The 22172-nt window shown below is 38.1% G+C and overlaps 1 protein-coding gene across 11 annotated transcripts in view; it reads right to left on the bottom strand.

Moving 5' to 3' along the window:
- The window catches only part of CCHCR1 (coiled-coil alpha-helical rod protein 1), an 89848-nt gene that overhangs the window by 49005 nt on the left and 18671 nt on the right, over nt 1-22172 (bottom strand). For all 11 annotated transcript variants that reach the window (XM_085845103.1, XM_085845076.1, XM_085845110.1 and 8 more), the window contains 4 exons: nt 6354-6452; nt 5538-5605; nt 3927-4071; nt 2957-3043 (listed from right to left, as the gene is read on the bottom strand). In XM_085845103.1, coding sequence (XP_085701229.1) covers nt 2957-3043; nt 3927-4071; nt 5538-5605; nt 6354-6452 — 399 coding nt within the window. The remainder of the gene's footprint in view (nt 1-2956; nt 3044-3926; nt 4072-5537; nt 5606-6353; nt 6453-22172) is intronic.

The following is a 22172-nucleotide window of genomic DNA, read 5'->3' as shown; positions in this document are numbered from 1 at the left end:
TTTACAGTGCCTTCAGAAAGTATTCACATCCCCTGACTTTTTCACATTTTGTTGTGTTTCAGCCTGAATTTAAAATTGATAAAATTTAAATTTTTTGTCACCGATCTCCACAAAATACCCCATAATGACAATGTGAAAACACGTTTTTAGAATTTTTTACAAATTAATTAAAAATGAAAACCTGAAATGTCTTGAGTCAACAAGTATTCAACCCACCCCACCCCGAGTCATTACTTCGTAGAAGCGCCTTTGGCAGCGATTACAGCTTCGAGTGTTTGTGTATGTGTGTATCAACATTGGACATCTAGATTTGGGGATTTTCTCCCATTCTTCCTTGCAGATTTACTCAAGCTCTGTCAAGTTGGATGGGGAACATCAGTGAACAGCAATCTTCAAGTCTTTGCACAGATACTCAATGGGATTCAAGTCTGGGCTTTGGCTGGGCCACTCAATGACTTTAATGTTCTTGTTCTGAAGCCATTCCAGTGTTGCTTTGGTTGTATGCTTTGGGTCATTGTCCTGTTGGAACCTAAATATTCACCGCAGTTGAAGGTCTTTTGCACTCTGAAGCAGGTTTCTCCTCAAGGATTTGTCTGTATTTGGCTCCATTCATTGTTCTCTCTATCCATACAAGTCTCCCAGTCCCTGCTACTGTAAATCATCGCCATAGCATGATGCTGCCGCCACCATGCTTTAAGGTAGTGATGATGTTCGATTGGTGTTGAGCTGTACTCGGTTTCCAGACAAAGGGCTTTGCATTCAGGACAGAGTTCAATTTTCATCTCATCACACCACAGAATATTTTGCCTCGTGCTCTGTCTTTGACGTGCCTTTTTGCAAACTCCAGACGTGCTGTCATGTGCTTCTTTCTCAGGAGTGGCTTCTGTCTGGCCACTCACCCATAAAGCCCAGATTTGTGAAGTGCTGCAGAGACTGTTTATCATTCTCACAGGTTCTCCCATCTCAACCAAGGAACTCTGTAGTTCTGTCAGAGTGGTCATTTGGGTTCTTGATCACCTCCCTGTCCAAGGTCCTTCTTGCCCAGTTGCTCAGTTGGGTTGGATGGCCAACCCGAGGAACAGTCTGGATAGTTCCATATTCTTTCCATTTCCAAATTATGGAGCTCACTGTGCTCTTGGGAACTCTCAACACTCTAGAAATTGGTTTATACCCTTCCCCAGATCGATACAGCCGAAGGTCAAGGCACCTCGACACACAGTTACAAAAATGGACAAGGGGAAAGATAAAATAAAAGAAAAATCCCTCTTTTTATTCTGGCACTGAGCTTTGTCCAGAGATGGTCTTTTAAAGCTTGATGATTGAACTGCTCCACTCTGCACGTGAAGCTCGCAAAATGGCGCCAAGTCGCTCTCTGGGTGGGAAGTGCACGAGAGGTAATTTGTGCGGACGGTCCCTTCGTTTAGGGACCAAAAACCGCCGTACAGTCTCTTCTCATGTTTGAGATTGCCAACCGCGCTCCTCTCTCACACCAGGTCCACTCACAATGAAGGCCCACCTTCCTCCTGGAACACACAACGGGATCCCGCCAAGTTACTGCTGAGAGAGGCATTCTTCTTCTCTTCTCAACGTACAACTTCGCGACTCAGCCGAACAGTCAATAATGGCTAGCATATTGCTCCAGCACACGAACAAATTTGCCTCAGTACGAACACGAGAATCATGCCACCTTCTTCACCGTGTCAAGGGGAAGCTAGTGAGCTAGATCCTTTTTGCCTCCAATCGCATACCTCACACACTATCTCCTCTCCCCCAAACCTTCTGACATCATGTCCATCCATGATCCACCTCAGGGGCATGGTTTGCTCATTGTCATGTCAGAGTGGCGACCCATCCAGGATTGTACCCACTAGCCAAGGAGACTGCTTAGGCAGCAACAACGTTCTGCACAGAGTATGGTCCCAATGGATAGATGGATGGATTCCTGGAGGCGGGGTTTTTGCTTGCTTGGAACGTTTGGCTTGGTTGTTGTTTTAAGGACACGATTCCTTTTTATCCCTGGTCTTGTAAATGCAAAAACAAAGGAAAAGGTCACAGGGGGCAATCACATACCAAGAGAAATTGGCCTTAAACCATAACTAATTAACACAGCACCACTCTGCGCTGACATGGAACAACTTAAGCTGACAGTTTTCCCTACTTAAATTACATTGAGATGTCTCCTGCTCATCCACGGACCATGCTACTCTGTACAATCCTACCTTTACGATAAAGTTCCTCCATCTACCCCACAAACATAACAATACTTATTGACACAAGACATTTAAGCTTTTTATTAATTTGAACATTTGTTTTTAAGATACCGTCCAGTAAAGGATACAGTTCCTTTGCCAAGTTTGAAACAATATACAGTGGAGTACGATGTTGGAGTTTGTGAATACAACCTGAGGTGTCCTTGACTTTAAGGTTACTCGAGGAAACAAATCCGAATTTTTCCTCGATTCATAGTTCCTTACAGGAGATGCATGTTAAAGAGGAACCGTGTAATGTAAAATATTTGCATATGGCATTGAAGTTGTCTGATGTTGTGCCTTTACACAATTATGTAACTTTTCTCCTCTTTCGCGTCAAAAAATATCCAGTCATACAGGATCCAACCTCTTAAAGAAGAAGCTACACAGGGGAAACGGCACCACTAATTCTCTTTCGTGTGATCAGAATGCCCAGACATAGCATGGATGGGCAGGAAGAGGCTCGTCATCGTCAACTACTACGACTACACTTTATTGTGGTCATTTAGACATTTCATTTTGTATCGGAGTAATCAGACATTGTTTGTTGCATGAGAGAAACCTGCAGACATATTAGACAAAGCAAGATCACCAGTCATGTCCCATTAAGAAAATTCCTTTTGCCTTTAGTTCAAATAATATAAATCCTTAATTTCAAACCCTAACAAATTCTTTAGTTCAAAGCATTCTTTACTGTTGCTCATCACCTGAGTGAGCATGTCCTCCTGCACAGCCAGGATATCTGACAAGGTGTCCACTCGGAGAGCCAGTGCCTCTCGCTCTTTGTCCATAACCTTAGGGGGACAGAGGAAGGTCAAAAAGGCCACAGAATAGCAACATGATGGCCATGAAAACAAATATGGCATTCAGGTTCAAAATTATGGCAAAGATGTGAAGAAAACAAAATGTGATCAAACATAACTAGATAAAGAACTGCAAACAAAATAATTTGTCAGCCAGTTTATAAAAAAACAAACAAAATTAAATTCCTTTGTACAACTGTGGAATTTTAAGCTCTCCACATTATTGGCATCTCCCCCAATAAGGAGGACGCATAAGGCCTGTTACTCTCGCCTCGCAGACAGGCCAGTGGACTAATTTACTACCTCTCCAGTCGCAGCCCTCCAGCCCTCCCTAGCAACGACAGGAAGCACATATTTCTCCAGTTACTCCCTCGTGGTTATCCTCCCCACATCCAAGCTTTCCATCAACCTGCACTCTTTTGTTCCTCTTTTCTTCCGTTTGTGCAACCTCTGTCCTAAAGATGTGCAATCCCTCTCTCCTATCCAGGGTTTTAATCACACAGTGCACTGCCATTTCAAGTCATCCCCAATCCCTACCCACAATCCTTTCTCACCCCATTAATCTCCCTAATTTAACCCAACCTTCTTATTTGCACATTTGTGTTTCCCTCCTCCTCTCTCTCTCCAACTTCTTTTCCTGTGTGTTCATTCCCTTACGTATTGTATCCTACTATGACCCCACCATCAGGTCATTGCCTTTTTACCGTTTGTCGCCTTGCTTTTCCATGAGACTCGACCTTGCAGAGGGGGTGGGGGGGGGGGAACTGCTCCCAAAATATACACCGCAAACTCCACGTAGGTTAACGGTGTCATGGTTGCTCTCTTGCCTGACTCTCTCTCCTTACCTCACTCCTACCTCGATCCTCAGCCTCACCTTTATCTGTGTAGTAAGCATTTCCTTCTCTTTTGTGTGCTGCTCCAGTAGGCGGTGGTCTGTGGCAGCACCCGCAGGGCCACCAACGTATGCACGAAGATGCTGCAACAAGGTCTGATTGCGTTCCATTTCATCCTGCGCTTCTCTGGATTTAATGTCAGTGATCATAAGTTACTTGAGCAATAACAGCTTTCATAAAAATGAAAAAAAATAGATGTCCTTGTAAATGTGACACAAGAAAGCAGTAATTGCTAAACGTGTAAGTATGATGGTGGTAAAGAGGATACTGTAGTGGCATCCTTGAAGTTGTGGCCTCAACTCGAGCTAAGACAACAGCATTAAGGATTTGGAGAATAATGTTCTGGAACTTGACCTACTCTCAGAGGAATTACCAAACCAGCTCACTCACAAGCTTCATGGAGGGGTTCAGCTCCCTGCCATGGTAAGGTCTACATGCAATGCCAGTCCACATTTTGTGTTCACCTATCAGCGCAAATGGGGATAGTCACCAAAAAACAAGTACAGCCCAAAGCACCACAAATCAAAAGGAACTATAATGTGAAACATCACATAAACAAGTATCGTTCATCAAACACACTGGAAATTGCATTTAAGGTTACTCGTAATGGTCATGTATTTTATTGGCTTTGGCCAATGTGATCAAACTTGTCAATTGACATCACAGATCTGCCTGTTTAACATTCCCAGTGGAGCACTTAGGTCTTCATGGTGGAACAATAGATTCAAATCCCTTATTCTGTTAATTTGTCCAATTTTTACTTCTGCCACCGAAGGTGGACGGAGGTCATGTTTGCACCTCTGTTTGTCTGTCTGTGAACAGGAAATCTCCAAAAGTTGTGGACGGATTCAGACGAAACTTGGTGGACAGGTTCGTTGTGTGACAATGACTAATTGATTCGATTTTGAAGATACAGATCCAGATCCAGATCCAAATTTAAGAATTCTTCAACGTGATTCTTCACCATTCAGAAACAGAGCCAAAAATGATATTTCAAAACTTTGCAGAAGGATTCCAACTAAACTTGGTGGAAAGCTTGGGTAGGTGACAAGAACAAGCCGATTACATTTTGGTTTAGGTCCGGATGCAGATCTGGCCTATTAGTGGCAAGCAAAATGTAAACTGTTCAGCCTGGCGGAGGTATGCGCTCTACCGAGTGCCGTTCTAGTTACGAATGTCCTTGTCCTGCATGCAATTTATGTACAAGATCCTCCATGAACCTTCGATCAATGAAATAAACTTTTCGATCTCTCCTCTTTAATAATTTCTATGTAGTGGCCTGTTTTGTGCCAGATCCTCCAAGTCCATTGGTCACACATTAGCTGTCACACCACTTTCATAGATTCAAAATGCTGAAAAGGAAGCCAAAGTACAATTCCAAAATGTTAAGTGATTGCAAGGATTTCAGAGCTCATCAGCGACCAAAGAAGAGATATGGCACTGATGCAATAGATTACAGTACCTGGGAAATACAACTAGCTGGACATCCTGTGAAATATTGTTGTTGTTTTACATACAAGGATACAGTTGAAAAGCTTGACGTCTTACTGAATTTTGAAATAAAAGTTTGGTTTCCCATCCATTGTGCCAACCTTAGCTGCTCTTCCACACTTTCTCTGAGGGTTACAGCCTTCTCAAGTTCCTCCTTTTTCTGTATCATCTGTGAGCACAAAGACCTTATCTCAAAACACTTAGCAAATAGACATTTTGAGAGCGACGAGACAAAAAAGGAACTTTTTTTTTTAAGTTTTATTTTCCACATCATTTCCACCCCCCCCCCCCCCCCAGGTGATTATATATATATATATATATATATATATATATATATATATATATATATACATATATATATATACATATACACACATATATACAGTATAATGTAAATTTTAGAATGATTAGTGTTCTCCATATTAATAATGTTTTTTTGAAAATTGGATCACAAAAGCTCAAATAGTAAAGTTATGGCCTGGCAGACACATTTAAGCTAAAATAGTAAATAACTAAATAAACAAGGAAGGGATTAAAATAACCCGGTCATCACATGCTGACGCACGGCGGACAGGCTATTTCTACTGACTGTGACTTTGCCCTTTGCCCCAATTATTAATTAGGCTTCTCCCTAATCTCATAATAAAGGTTTGTTCAAAATTTGATGACAAAAACTCAAAATGGTAAAAAAAAGTTTAAGCTATGGCACAGACAGACAGGGTGTTGTAAAGCTCAGAGAGAGAAATTGGAGAGACCATGATGAGGTTCGTGGTAAGCAGTAGACTTTAAATCCTGGAAGGAAGAGCTGAATAAAACAGCCTCAGGAAGACAAAGGTAACAAAAGCCCTGGCATTCCACCACAACATCAGATACCCCCCTCAAAGTCCCTCCGCCCAACACTAACCAGCCCTCTGCACCTCAGCAAGATGTGTCTGCTGCTGTTGCTCGAGTTGCAGCTGCATCTGTACACGGGAATTTTCTGCCAATTGCAACTCGCTCTCAAAATGAGACCTCTCCTGAAAAAAAGAAAAATAATGTCAATGAATACAAAAGGTGAGAGTATTTGCTATAGGAGGGAAAAAAGTGTTTTCAGAGAAATAAGGACATTTTGGGAGGAATTTTTATTACATCTCTCAATGATGGTTCATCACATTTCACACAACAATTAATCACAACCTATTAAAATCTTCCATCGAACCACTGATGTGGTTAGAGACCAGAAGGATTCCAATGAAATGGCCAAAACCTATTCTCAACCCATCTCAAAGTTTTGGCACCTGACCAGGGTACTGGCCCAAAGGCCCATTTGTACAAAAGATGCAGACATTTTTAACAGGAGAACGTCAATGTCTCATTCATAACAAATTTGTACAAAAGTTGTGGACTATCGGTTTAGGCCATTTCTGCTTCTTTCAAACCAAGCAACTAATCTTATGATTAAAGTTAATAAAAAGGGAACAAGAAAAATCACCAACAATATCACGATAGCAAACATCAAAACTAAACAGCAAAAAAATAATCGCATCCCATTCCGCTGTAAAGAGAACAATTATGATGCAATCCGCTCCGATTCCGCTCTGATATCCCATGGGAACTCTCAGAGAAAATCTCGAGGAGCGACAAACCAAAACATGACACAAACCCATTGATCATGAGTGAAATCAGATAGTTGGCAAAAAAATCAAAAAAAAAAAATCAGACTGCCAAGTTATATCTGGAGAAAATGACGAGAGAGTCATTCTGAAGCAGCAGCAGATTTCGTAAAATCCCACAAAACTGCAAGTGAAAGCTCATCTTGTAAAAGGTAATCACACTAAACATTTGATTGCCTTATGGATACATTATAAAAGGTCAAGGTGTGTATTAATGCATCATTGGCCATTTAAGCATCAATTGGCATACTTTGGCCGTGAAAATGGTTTTACGTGTTCTAAAAATTGCAATAAATGAGCCCAAGGAAACTATATATATATATATACATACCGTATTTTCACGACCAAAAGGCGCACCGTGCCAAAAGGCGCAGTCTAAGTTGTGTGTGCCGTTCCTGTATTTGACACACACATAAGGCGCTCCTCACGATAGGGCGCGGGTTTTATATGAATATCCTCTACTACGTACGTCCGCCGTACAACAACACACTCACACAAGCACACAAGTGTGCGTATTTAAAAATAGATCGGGAGCAAAATTGAGTTTGGTTGTGCTTTATTAAAGTATTAGTTACAAAAATACTAAAACAATCAAATACCGGTAATAGTCTTTAATCAAATCCATCGAAATCCTCATCCTCTGTTTCGGAATCGAACTGCGCTAAACCCAACCTAGCAGGTCCACCTTCCTCGCCGTCAGAGTCACTTTCTGCACCGTGCGGCTCCTCCGAAATGATGCCGGCTTTAGCGAAAGCTCGGACAACAGTGCCAGCAGACACGTTAGCCCAGGCATCAACAATCCAGTGGCAAACTGTGGCGTAACTCGCCCGGCACTGCCTTCCACCCTTTGTGAAGCTGTGCTCTCCTTCGGTCATCCACCGCTCCCACGCCGCTCGCAGCCTCACTTTGAACGGCCGGTTCACGCCGATGGCTCGGCTGGATCCGTTTGTCGCAGATGTGCTTGCTGCAGTAGGAGCGGAAGTTTTCCATCATTTCTTGATAATCCGCCGGACGTTGCTGCGCTATCGTAGTCCTGGTCCGGATGGAAAAATGGCACCGTTTCATGAAGCGAAAGCACCAAGACGGACCTCCGTGGAAATGTTCGATTTTCATTTCCTCCGCTATCGATACTGCCTTCAGTCGGATCGTGACCGTCGAAACGCTCCTCCCACTTGCTCTTTGCTCAACGATCCACTGCTCAAGTCTTTCCTCCAACTCTGGCCACCTCGCCTTGTTTCCACGGAAACTCAGCTGCGTCTTCTTCACCTGTCGCAGCTCGTTTTCCAGCTTCCTCCACTTTCGAACCATCGACTCGTTGATCTGGAAATTCCTCGCCGCGGCTCGATTCCCATGTTCCTCCGCATAGCTGATCGCCTTCAGTTTAAACTGAGCTTCATAAGCGTGTCTCTTTGCCATTTTCGGGGTTGTTAAAACAGCAATGTTCTGCATACCGCACATACCTGTTCTTTTATACACACAAAGGGCGCACTGCACTATAGGGCGCGTCGCACATTTTGACAAAAATCTAAGACGTTTATATGCGCCTTATAGTCGTGAAAATACGGTATATATGTCGATGATAAATGGGGTTTCTGGGCGGGACACCCATTCAAATTAATGGGGGGAAAGGGAAAAACTTTCTGACCCAAGCCCCAAAGCCCAAAATAGGAGACTCATTTTGTCCCCACCAGCCTATCCCTTCCCTCCCATACAAGCAAATGAAAAATTGAGACGATGAAAGATTGAGACTTACTGATTAAAGCACTTCTTCCCTTTCATATTTTCATTGCGCTCAAAGAGCGAACCAACGAATATTTGCCCATGTTCTACTTTTGGGAATAACTTAATTTTCTTAAAACATTCATTTCCATCGAGTATATTCACAAATAATAACTTGGAACTTGGTTCTTGGTTTAAGTGTCTTTGTTGAACAGAAATGAAATGATAAACTTCTCTTAATGCTCTATTTGACCACCTCCTGAGCCACATATCATTTTGAGATTGTAGTCAATTGTTTTTCCATTGTTCAATTGATAACCAAAGTTTTCAGTCTATTCAAGGATATTAAATTTTTTTTCTTTACATCCTCCAACTTATTTGTAAGTAAATGTATCCGCTTATTTGTTTTATCTACTTTTACCCTGGTTATTTCTTCAATGACTGATTTGATATTTCTCACATTCTTTATGTTTCCCATTTAAATACCAAACCTGATTACATCTCCACTCTTTGATTTGGTTATTGCTTGGTTCTCTCATTTATAAAATCAGTAAAAAGACAGCGGTAGCCTGTTAATATTACCAACCCAATATCTTTACACTTATACTTATAACCATAAGGGAGACTATTGATTCCATTCTCTAAAATAAATCTTTATCATCAAAAGCTCATAATGCTTTCTTATTTATCTCTTCTGTATATAATTGATGTTTATAACTTCTTATTTTATTCATTTTTCTGTACTCTTCCTTCTTTAAGGTTAAACAGTTGTAATAATGTTTAAAGTTTATTGTTTCCTTGATTATATTTTTCTTTATTCCCTTCAGCTTCTGATCACACTTTTCAATGTCATTATGATCAATATACATAAGAGCACAAGACTTTGATCTCAATCCTATAAATTCACTCATGACCTTCCCACCCAATTCATATTTAAACTTACCAATAACCTTTTTATTCTTTGATGAAAACAACACATCACCTGACTTATAATTACTTGTGTCATATATATCAATATTATCAATCATATCCTCATATACATCACTTGTCTTAATTTCTAATCTAAAACTATCTGCATCCATATATAAGAATGACACATTATCCTTATACTTTGATTTTAAATTATTACTATACAGTAATAGTCATACATTAACGACTTTTACAAGTCAAGAATTGATGTTCCTGTATAAATAGGTTTATCCATTTCAATACTCTCTTTTTTCAAATGAATAGCACAAAAGTTCTCTGAAAACACCTCCGCTCGCTCAAAACTTGGTCTATTAATTAACTTTGAAGCCTGTTTCAAAGTTGTAGCAAGTCTTATGTTTTATCAATTCCAAACATTTTCCATAGTCTTTCTAAATATAGCATTATTCATTAATTTATAAAAATCCTTCTCAAAATCTGTTTTTAATTCTGTTCTCCTTTTTGTATTAAAATCAATATATTTATTTAACCAATGACTGTTTAAATTTCAAAATCCTAAGAATTTTCCTCACTCTCAACCCAGCAGATAAATATTGCCTCAAGTTCCTTTGATGCAAAACATAACTTTGTTTTGCGATTTAATGGAGTAAGTAGTTTTTCTGTAGATTTACGTTTTATATTAAATGACTATTGGTAATCACTTAACCATTCTTTTCTTGGACTTTCTTTATCAGGGACAGAAGATAAGTCTTTATGTTTGTTATGAAGTTCTTCTGGATATTTTAAATCAACCTCAAAATAATATCCAATTCTTTTTGAGAGAAGACAACAATGTCTTGTAAAACTTTTTCATAATGTTTTTCTTAAACACATTCAAGTTTTCCAAAAGGTAAAGATTGAGGCATAGCCCACCCATACAAATTGTTAGCATCATAATACATCAGGGTAAGAGTTGTCCTCATTCTTATTATAATCAGGAAGATATTTGTTATTTGCTTTAGCATATCTCTTGGAACATAGTTGAGATATTCCTCCTCTTTGAGCCTTCTCTATCAGTAAAAGCATATCTATATGACTGATTAATTCCAAATTCTGTTTTGTCATTTTTAACATAGCACTCCAAGTCAAACCCGGGGCTGTGTAATAGTGAGTGGGGTCTAATCCATAAGAATTTTTATGATGACAGACTGTTCTAAAAGTTTCAAACACATCAGCCAGAACATTACATCAGTTTTAAGATACAAATCATGATATTCTCCAAGATTATAGAAATTAAAATTTTCCCAAACCTTTTTAGCTTGTGTATAATCTCTATTGGAAATATGACTTTTATTCAACTTGCTATAGAAACTTTCCCTTGAAGGAAGTTGTATTTCTTTAAACTTCTCAAATGAATCCATGTAGTCATACGGATATATTCCCTTTGGTGATAAGAGATCAATCTCTTCTTGATTTGAGAAATGTGATTTAAGATTCGGTAAGTTTTTAATATTTGATGCTAAGTTAGATGATGGACTTGCCATAAACTTGTGTCAAGAAATCTGATATGGGTTACAGGGGATGTATGAATTGTTTTTGTGAATGAGATGTATTTTTGATCTGTGTTCGGAATGACAGAAATATCTCCAGATGTCTTTGAAAGTTCATTTATAAATAGATGTGTGTCATAGTGAGCATTGTTGTGAAGAAAGACAGGAATAAAGTTTGAGGGCTTGTAATTAAGATTACAACGGGAATGAGCTGGACCTCTATATTTTCCAGAAAGATGACAATGATCCCTAACTTTGACCTCTCCCTCAATTTTCTCCTCACAAATATGACAGATGCTGTTCTTTCTAAATTCCTTTTTCTTCCCTTTTGTTAATGACATTGGTTTATAGGTTTTAACCATTATTTCTCTTAGTCTTATACAGTCTTTTTCCAATCGTCTTGCATACTCCTCTATAAAGTTCTAACTTTTATTCATCACAAACAGATGATTTGATATAATAACAGAAACCACAAGGAGTATGTTTTTGATATTTGTTTGTGTAATATTTATTTGAATTTGGAAAAACAGTATCTATCTTTTCAAGGATACTTTCAAAATCAGTATATATATATATATATATATATATATATATATATATATATATATATATATATATATATATATATATATATATATATATATATATATATATCAACCATATCAATCAGTTTAACCATATCAACATCATAAACGGATGTTTTATAGATTTGTTAAAATCTTTGAATGATATGTTTGAACCTGCTTTTGGAAAATTGATTAAGATTGATTTATGATTACTTCAATATTTCGAATGTTGATTTAATCGTTCTTTTGTACGACAGGAGTTGAGAAATCTCTTACAAGGATACGTTTTACATTTTCTCTTGTATAGTTGTGATTTGGTTAATCTTGATAAATTTTTGATGAAAGCATAATGTGATTTCTCCTTTGAAGTAAAGTAGAGAAGGTCAATGTGTGTTTCATTATTTTTATATTTGTTTGAAATTTTTAATATGTGAACTTTGTTTGTATCCGTTAATCCATATACATTAACAGATAGATTATTCATTTTCTCAAATTTAGGAATATCTCTCAATGACATTGGAAACTTTAAATCTTTAACATTTAATGTATTGTTGCGGTTGAGGAAATTCGCAAACCACCATTCAGGTCCCGTAGGTGAGATATCTCTGTAAGTACATGTGTAGTAAGCCCCAAACCCGTTGTTTAGAGGGAATAAATGTGATTCATTCGGGCTGCGACGTTTTGAGATAGTCGTTTTTCTGTTCTATCTTTATTTTGAACCAACCACGTCTCAACCGCCATCACACAACAACCACCAACCGCAACGCCGCTTCACAACAACAACAACGCCAACAGCCACGACGTTTACATTCACAACTCGCTCCCGCAAACATCGCATCACCGCCATTCCAAACGTCGCCATGGCCATAAACCACCACAATAAACCCTCCACCACCTTCACCTCTTCTCCTTTTACCGCCATTCCCGCACCACTTGTGAGCACCGAGCGTCAGGCTGTCCTGGCCTCGTACGGGACGTGCGCTGAGCCGCGAGTGCAAAATGCGGCCTTTCCGAGGAGAATTCGGATCAGGAATGCTACACGCCCACTTCTGATCCATTCAATCAGCAAGCGCGTGGCGGTTTGGCCCCGCCTCCAGGCGCGTCGGTGTAGAATCGAGATATGCAAATTCGAGGATCAGGGGAGACTCACGCCACTTTTTCTCCGTCCAATGGGCGAGCGTGGCTCCACCCCCGAGCTCGTTCTGATCCAGAAATTTGCATATGGGTTCTCCTGCAGGCCTATAAAGCGCCGAGCGCGGGGCGAATTTGGCAGTCAAGTCGGGGAGCTGGAGGGAAGAGTCAGTCTGGAGAGGTCGGAGAGCCGAGTGGAGCGCGCAGTCTGTCGGGGTTCGGAGTCTGTCGGGGAGCTGCAGAGAGAGGAAGCCTGGAGCGCGGTCGAGTCGGTTTGAGCGCAGAGTCAGCCTTGTGGGAGCGGGGAGTGAGTCGGGAGGCGAGGGCGTATTGGTGGTTTGCTGCAGTCGGCTGAGGAGAATTGGGGAAGAGACCGAATAGCTCGGGTCCGAGGCAAGGAAGACGGCGGTCGGCGACGAGCTCGCAGTGGAATCGCTCGTCACGGGACCCAAGTAAGCCAGCTATCCTCTTTGCCCAGAGCATCAACAATTCCCCCCTTTTTTTCCCCCCGCGCTGAGATAGTGCGAAAAGGGGGGCCCCGTTCCCACCCCACTCCAAGCAGTGCCAACGAAACCCGCGAAGGAGCGCGGAGTCGGGGCGCTACCGCGCCACCACATTGGCGGCTCATCACAAAGACATGGGTAGGATCCACCCGGTCTCGCGGACCTGACCGCTCTTTCAGGTCCCGCGCAAATATTGGCCCACAAGCCCCATCTGCCCCCTTGTCTTTGAGGGTGGCCCTTTTCTTTTGCTTTTGAGTAAATGTGTTGTTGGCGCCGTCTGTAAAGTAAAACTGTGTAAGTGTTGCCGTGTGCACGCGTAGTCGGTTGTAGATCTGCATTGTTGTGTTTCTTTTGTTGCAATTGCTGTAGGTGCATTCTGTTTAATTGTATATTTGTGCTTTCCGTGTGCCGCGGAATAAATGTACATTATGTTGAACTGTTTTGCCGTTTCGCTTCATCTTTTCTTTAATTGAATCTCCATCTTGCTCCACGTAAAGGGTTGGTAGTGGGCTTAATACGCCCGATAATTAAATCGGAACCGTCGAGGCCGACGATAACACCACTCGGTTATCCCGCTAGTACGGAACGGGTCGCTTAAGAGGCCCGTGTCCAGAGTCGACCTGCGGCGAGGTGCGATCGCCTGGTCTACCCTCCGCGTGGGTACTTAGGTAGGTCGAATTTGGCAAACAACCCTATCCCACGCGGGGGGCCAATTGACACGATCGTGGTGAGGCCGAAAGGCCCACCCGTGACTAGCTCCTGGTGTTAGTCCGAGAGGGTCACGGCAGAATTGTCCGTCCGGTGGGCGACGTGCCGCGATTCGAGTTACGTGGCCGTTCGCACGCCGGCGGGTGCGAATTCGCAACAGTATTCTCGTATTTCTGAAAATGTTCAACCCTTTCAAGTTTCCATTGTGGAGGATGTAAGTGAGCAAGAACAGACCACAGAAAACAATTATTATCTTTGTTTTGAATATTAACAACCCCTTTCTTAAGTTTTATCGCTTTTGGTAAATCAATACAAGAAGAAACTTGAAGAGGATCTGATTTTAAGATGTGCATATCAAAAAAGATTATTTTTGTAATAGCAAATCCACAACCGACTTCAGTGTTATCAACATCTTGTTCTTGTCTCTGGAGTTCATTGTAAACATCACATCTTACAAAATCTTGAAATGATGAGATAAAGTGAGGGTTTGTCCTCATATAGGGAGTAGTTTCATCACTTTCTCTTACAATATTCAATTTTACTCCCATATAAAACTTAAAAGTTTTCATTTCACTTATCGTTTCAATACTTTGTTTAACCATATCAACAGCTTCTGTGATTGAAGATTGTCCAGGGTCTTGAAAGCAAAACAATCTTATTTTTATGTCCTTTAAATTCCCCATCAGTGTTTTCAATGGAGAATTTAGCGGCACCTTCCCTTTCTTCATTGTTCTTGTGTTTGTGTGATTGAAGGTGTCTCTTATAAAAAAAATTTAAAGAATATCATTATCACATCTATCACAATGTTTTGTTTCTTGGTCAAGTGAAGATATTTGTCTGAAAAGATTGAATGTGTTTGTTGGTTTGAAGGTGTTTTTTATAACATTTATATTCATGATTACAAACATCGCAGTACGTTGTATTCACCATATTTATATAACAAAACTTTGCTTAAAATAAAATTTCCTTGATGAAAATTCCCTTTAATTTAGAGGTGAATCTGTGTTTAAAACTATTTTATCCTCCAACTTTTTTTCACTTCATAAATACAATGTATCAAGACACAAAAGATCAGTTTCAATCAATCTCTTCATTTGTAAAAGATACTGAGAAATATGTCGAGGATGTAAAATTGAATAAAGATAAATATAACAACTATTGGATCAAAACAATTATGGTGAATAATATGAGTTCTTGAATTTCCTTCAGTGGAAGGGCTTTTAGTATATCTGGAAGAACATCAATTAAAGTAGCTCTAACAAAAGTTTCTCCTCTCCTTCTGACAATATATTCAAAACTAGAAAAAGCAATGAAACAAGAAAAAGTATCAAAAAAGAAAAACCTTATGGATGAAGCTTTAGAAATAAAAGAAAAGACCATCTATAATATGCAAGGAGAAATTTTGTATTTTTTTTTTTCAACAACCCCAAAGGTATAAATCCTGATGAAATAAAAGATGTTAATACATCAGGTGAAATTACATTTCGTTCAATAGAAGTTAAGGACCATTTTTAAATTACCTTGAATATAAAAAAAATGTAGTATTTGAATCTGTTCATGAAAAAAGTTTATAGATATAGATGGTAATGTTTTTTCTACTAATTAAATGAGTCATTATTCAACTGAAGATTTTGAAGATTATGAGAGTGATGATAGTATCTCTGTTGGAACAGAAGACAGTTATGATACCAAGAGTTTGTGTTCAAACGATAGTAATGAAAGTAGTTTTATAGATGATTGTGAAAGTACCAATGAAAGTACCGAAGATGAATTTTATTTGAAGTAAAGTTTTACTTTATAAATATGAAGTTTACTCGATTTTGAGCCTCTTGAATTTCCTGATTCTCCACATGACAAATTTGATAATTGTCCTGCATGTGAAAGAGGGGATTAAACACAGAGTCAAAAGCCTGTAAACAATGTATATTCTGTGATTATCTTCTAATTAATGACAATAAAAAATATAAAAAGGAATATAATTGTTTGAGATTTACACCAAAAATGAATTACTTTACAAGATTGATTCAAGAAATGAATGTAAAGTATGAGGGTGATAATGCACTTTTTCTTACAAGAGAAGAGACTGATCAAATGACGGCCATGTTTCGCGGATTGAAGATTTATATTATTAACGATTGTCATTTTCAGGGAAATATCAACACAAGATATTGTATAAATAAAATAATGGATTATCTCGAAATTAAACCTGAACTTTGGATAAAACATAAAGTTTCTAAAAAGCCAATAAAAAATTAAATAACCTGTTTTCCAAATATATAAATGAATGATTTTATACCCATTTGGGAAAATAAGATAAAATTTAACAACCATAAAAATCTTCCAAATTCATTAAGGTCTCATAGTTGGTTCAAGCGGATGTGGAAAAACCTGCTTACTTTTAAAGATGCTCCTTACTCCCAACTTTTTAGATTATGATCATTTAATATTTTTCACAAAGTCGAGTTTTCAACCTGAGTATAAACTACTCTCACAAGGTTTTAATGCTGGTCTTCAAAAAGAAGATATAATTGGTTTATTTAAACTTCAAAACAAACTAAATGATTACAACATTGAAGATATAATACAATTATTTTGTGATACACAGAGATATAAAAACAAATAAAAGCCGATAACTTGTATTCTTCGTGATAATACGGATGATATACCTTCTCCTCAAGATTTGGATAAATCAAAAAAGAACCTTGTTACCTTTAATGATTGTGTAAATGAGAGAAACCAAATGGTAATGGATAGCTACTACACAAGAGTGAGAAATTCTTCTTGTAATTGTATTCATCTTAGTCAATCATACTTTCAACTCCCTTGTCGCTCAATAAGAAACAATGCTAATACTTTCATTTTATTCAAGTTTAATTCAATAGATATAAACAATTTTTGGAGACAATTGTTCTACATTATGTAGTAAAAAGGAATTTGGGGATTATATGAAGCACACGACTGAAAAATATAAATATATTGTTGTGAAACAAGATGAGATATTAAAACATATATATTTTTTTATAAACAATTACATATATAAATGACAACTATTATTATAAATATTGTGGGTAAATCTGCTTCTGGAAAAAACACTTTCAGAAATCAAGGTTCTTGTATAGTACAAATGAAAACATTGTAAATTTTCTTTAAAAACACCATGTGATTTGTACTGTATCAACAACAACCAGAGCAATGCGACCATGAGAAGTAGAAGGTGAAGATTATTACTATATTTCAGTCGAGGAGCATATGCGATTGAGGAATGAAGATCAATTATTTGAGGAGGTTTCTCTTGGTACAGCAAAATATTCACATTGTAAGAGTGAGTTAAAGAAACAAATCTGGTGGTCTTGGGATATTAGAAACTAATCCAGAAGGAATGAGACAAATTATTAAACCTGAGTGGTACTGGAGTTAAGATTTTATCATTAGGTTTTGATGTTGATGAAGAAACTCAACGCAAACGTATGAAAAGCAGAGATACAAGTATGAGTGAAGAAGAAATTACAACTCGTATTAATGTTAATAAAGAATTTGATGAAACATTTTAAGAAAAGGATTTATTTGAACACATCTACTTTAATGATGAAGAGAAAGAAAATTTCCCTGTTGACCTTCATAATTCAGTGAATGATATTTTCCAATAAATAAATGGATGCGAAAGAAAGAGCAAGAAGATTGAAGGAACATCAAGAGTTGGTTTCAAAAGTTGTAAACCAACAGGAAGACATAAAGAAGAAACGCAGACAGAAACTAACGGGTGAAGAAGCATTTGAAAGAAAACAAAAGAAATTTTTAAACCACTTTTAAAAACTTCCCAAGAAAAAAATTATAGATGCTTCCACAGTTCCCACAATCGAATATACTCCTAAAAAACTTCAAATGTTAAAAGATTTCGGTCAAATGACGGAGGAAGAATTAGAGCATGTAGGAGAATTGGAATATGATGATGAAGGATTATTTCAACAACTGGAAGAGATTAATCAACCCCCTGATTATATTGTGAAGGCTCTTCAAAACAATGAATATTCAGCTGATTCAAAAACCAAAGGAGGACTCATTCCAACAGAACAACCAGCAATATTTCATCTTCTTCAAGAAAAGGGATTGATATTTAATGATGAATTAAGGTTCTTGAGTTCTGCTCAACCCCCTGTTAAACGAACTCTGAGATTAATGTTTCTTCGAACAAAAGATGGAAAACAAGATTCAACTGTGAGGGATGAATCAAAGTATTTTGATAAACCATTGGATATGAAAAATAAGGATGATAATATATATTGATCTGCTGGACTCTCTTAGTTATAGGGTTAGTCGATCTGGTAAAAGTAGGAAGAATGAGAAGGAGAAACACATTATTCAGGCTTTAAGAAGGCTTGGTTCAGGTGTTGGTTTTCTTCCAAATGACCCATCACAATTAGTTAATAGACTGTTATTGCTGTTAGGTAGTAAGAAGGCTGGAAATAACAATTGTTTTAATGAAGCATCAGCCATTTTAGACCAGTTGATGAATATGAAAATAATTAATAAATGTCAATACAAAGATATGTTATCCCATATTAAATAAGATGAGAAGCACAATCCTTAGTTTTAATTTCACAACAAGTAACCACACATCTTCATTCCCGTACCCACTACAACTTGACACAACAAAAGAATATGAGGCATCTTTATTGTCCATGGAAACTTATAATACCATATTTAATATCACCGAGCAAAATGACAAGTTTAATTATAATCCGGGAAGTGGATACAAAACGATAACAGTTTCACCCCGAGCATATGAGATTTCTCAAATATCTTCCGAAATTGCTCGCCTTATGAAAGAACAGGGTGATGAACCAAAAAATATTGTTATAGATATTCAAAAACGTACTTCGAAATCAACGATGAAACTTAAAAATAACAACAAGGTTGATTTCACAATTAATAATTCATTTCGAGAGTTATTGGGTTTCTCCTCAAAAAAGATTGAAACTTGTGGGACGCTTCACAGTGATAATGTCATTCCAATATCCTCAGGCATAAATTCGGTATTAATTCACTGCGATTTGATTGATGGCGCTTATAATGATGGAATAAGAACAAATACAATATTTTCATTCAGCACATACTCAACCCCAATTGGTTATAAATTCAATATGGAACCCAAAAATCTGGTTTATCTACCTGCGTCAGGAAAAACCATATACAGAGTAAATTTTAGGATAACCGACCAAGATAATCGCATGATTTCTTTCAATGGAGAAATTATATCAATCAGAATTCACTGACGTGAAGTTTTCCAAGAAATAAATATGATGGTTATTGTGAGGAAACATGAGTTGGGAAAATATAAAATAATTACAGGGGATGGGATGTTCCTTTCCCCATACTACAAGGGTGAAGGTATGTATCTTGGTGGAGGATACTATAAACCTAAGAGACAAAGGGGTGTCAGACATCAATTTAGAAAAAAAGGAGATGGGATAATTGATACTCTAATGGGTATAGGTTCAACTATTCTTTAACATAAAGACCTAATTGGTTCAACTGTTTCTGCTGTGGGAAATGTAGCGGGTGCTATAAAGAGTATAAAAGATGCCCAAAAGGAATCTCATAAATTGCAAGCAATAAAAGAAATTAAGAAAGGCAAAACTCAGTTGTCTCCCCAAGAACGACAGAAAATAATTCAAATACTTGGGTCAGGGTTTGAAAAGTTTTAACATCTTTTTTCCTAAATAAATACAAGTATGGAAGAAATTGATAGTATCTATGATTTGGATGATACCATTGTCATCTCAAACTCCACGAAAAAAAGAAGACTACTTCAAGGTAAATGCAAATGGAACAAAAAGCTTTGAAATAAATAATCAACAAACTTATTTGAATCGAGCCGAAAGTTTCTTGTTGTGTAAATTTACATTCACTTCGGCTGCGAATAACACAAACGCTACACTCGTAAATGACTTCTTCTGGAAAATGTTTGATAGTGTTCGTTTGTATATTGGAACACAAGAAGTTGAAGCGGTTGATTATGTCTCTGCTTCATCTGAAATGATGAAATTACACTATATTCATTTCGGGATAGAATAGGAAAGGGGGCTGTCGAAGGTTTTATTCCTGATCTGGCAATGGGAACAAACACAGACCCTGGTTATAGTCAAAGGAAAGGAATGTATAATGATGATACAACACAGGTAATAGTTTTACTGTGGCAGTTCCTCTTAAAGGTATATTTAACCTCCACCATCTTCGAAGATGGATGGAGGTTACTATTTTCACCCCTTTCTGTTTGTTACTTACGAAATCTAAAGATTTCGTAAGTATATTGATGCCTTCCGTTTCTGTGTTTGTTTGTTTGTAGGCACGATAACTCGAGAACGGAAGAAGCTACCAATGTCAAATTACACCACGTGATTCAGGAGGGTAATGGCAAGTGCTGATTAGATTTTGGTCAAAATCGGTCAAAGGTCAAGGTCACAGTGAGGTCAAACATAATTCCGTAAATTCATGTGGAGAAATGGAATATTTTTGCTTCGCTCGACGTTACGAGTTCGTTTTAACTTCAATTTTAATTTTGTATTCGGTTTTTGCGATCGCTTCGGACGCTTAAAACTCGGTTGTAGAAATTCTGGTAAAAAAAAAAAAAAAATCGGATGTTTTGGAGACATTTTAAGATTGTATAAAAAATATTTCACTCGACGAGTCACGGGTCGTCCCATGATGCAGTGCGGTCGAGCAGACGCGTCGTTGAGTTACGTTAAGGTATATTTGCGTGGAGAAATGGAGATTTTTGCTTCGGTCGACGTTACGATTTTTGATGGTTTGATGCAGAATCATCGTACAAACTTCTGGTTTGCGTCGCTACCTTCTCGAGAGACAGCTTTTATTCGACAAGGTCAGAGGTCAAGTTGACGATTTCGAAAGTACCAGTCTATGACTGCTTGTTTGTTTGTTTGTGAACAGTATTACGGAAAAACTCCGACGGATTTCGACGAAACTTGGTGGGGGGGTTAGGTATGGTCCAAGGATCATGCCATTAAATTTTGGACTTGGTCCCCCCCCCAAAAAAAAAATTAGAGAAATTTTTTTTTTTTGCATTTCTCCATGTTTTAAGTGATTTCCAACACCCCCCCCCAAATAATTTTTTTTACCCCCCCCCACCAAAAGAAAAATAGAGAAATTAATTTTTTTGCATTTCTACATGTTTTAAGTGATTTCCAACCCCCCCCCCACCCCAAAAAAAATTTTTTTTTTTGCATTTCTACACGTTTTAAGTGATTTCCAACCCCGCCCCCAAATATTGTTACCCCCCACCCAAAAAAATTGTGAGAGAAACAAATTTTTTTTTGCATTTCTGCATATTTTAAGTTATTTCCAACCCCCCCCCCAAAAAAAATTGTTTGAGAAAATTTTTTTTTTTTTTGCATTTTTACATGTTTTAACTGATTTCCAACCCCCCCCCCCCCAAAAAAAAAATTGCAAGAGAAAAAAAATTTTTGCAACTTTTTTCTCAACAAAATTTAGATTTTTTTTCTTTTGCATTTTTACATGTTTAAAGTGATTTCCAACTCCCCCGCCCCCCCCCCCCCCAAAACAAATGGAGAAAAGAACTATAACTCTGTCAGTTGACAGACTGTTGTCACTGTTGACATCATATTTAATGAATAAGATATAAGGTTCACTTGAGTGACCCAGCAGTATTGGCGGCGGAGGTTTTGCACTCTCCCAAGTGCTCCCCCTCGAGTTGGATTTTGTGATCATGATAAAGTTCTGTATGGTCTTAAAATTAGATTTCAACTGCAAAGGAATAATAATGAAAATAGATTGCTTTTTGGTGTGGATAATGCTTTTGCTGCTAAGAATAATTTCTAATTGATGAAATTAGTTGGTATATTAGTGAATGTACTCCTAATCGTAAAATAGAAGAGATGTTGAATAGAAGACTTAACCCAAAGAAGCCACTCAATGTATCATACCTTAAAGAAGATGCCAACAGGTTAAACTGAACCAAAGCAC

Source organism: Eptatretus burgeri, chromosome 1, assembly GCF_056783735.1.
Source record: "Eptatretus burgeri isolate ZD-2024b chromosome 1, Ebu_testis_v1, whole genome shotgun sequence".
NCBI lineage: Eukaryota > Metazoa > Chordata > Myxini > Myxiniformes > Myxinidae > Eptatretus > Eptatretus burgeri.
Note: the sequence above shows the minus strand (reverse complement) of the source record. Positions and strands in the feature narration are given on the sequence as shown.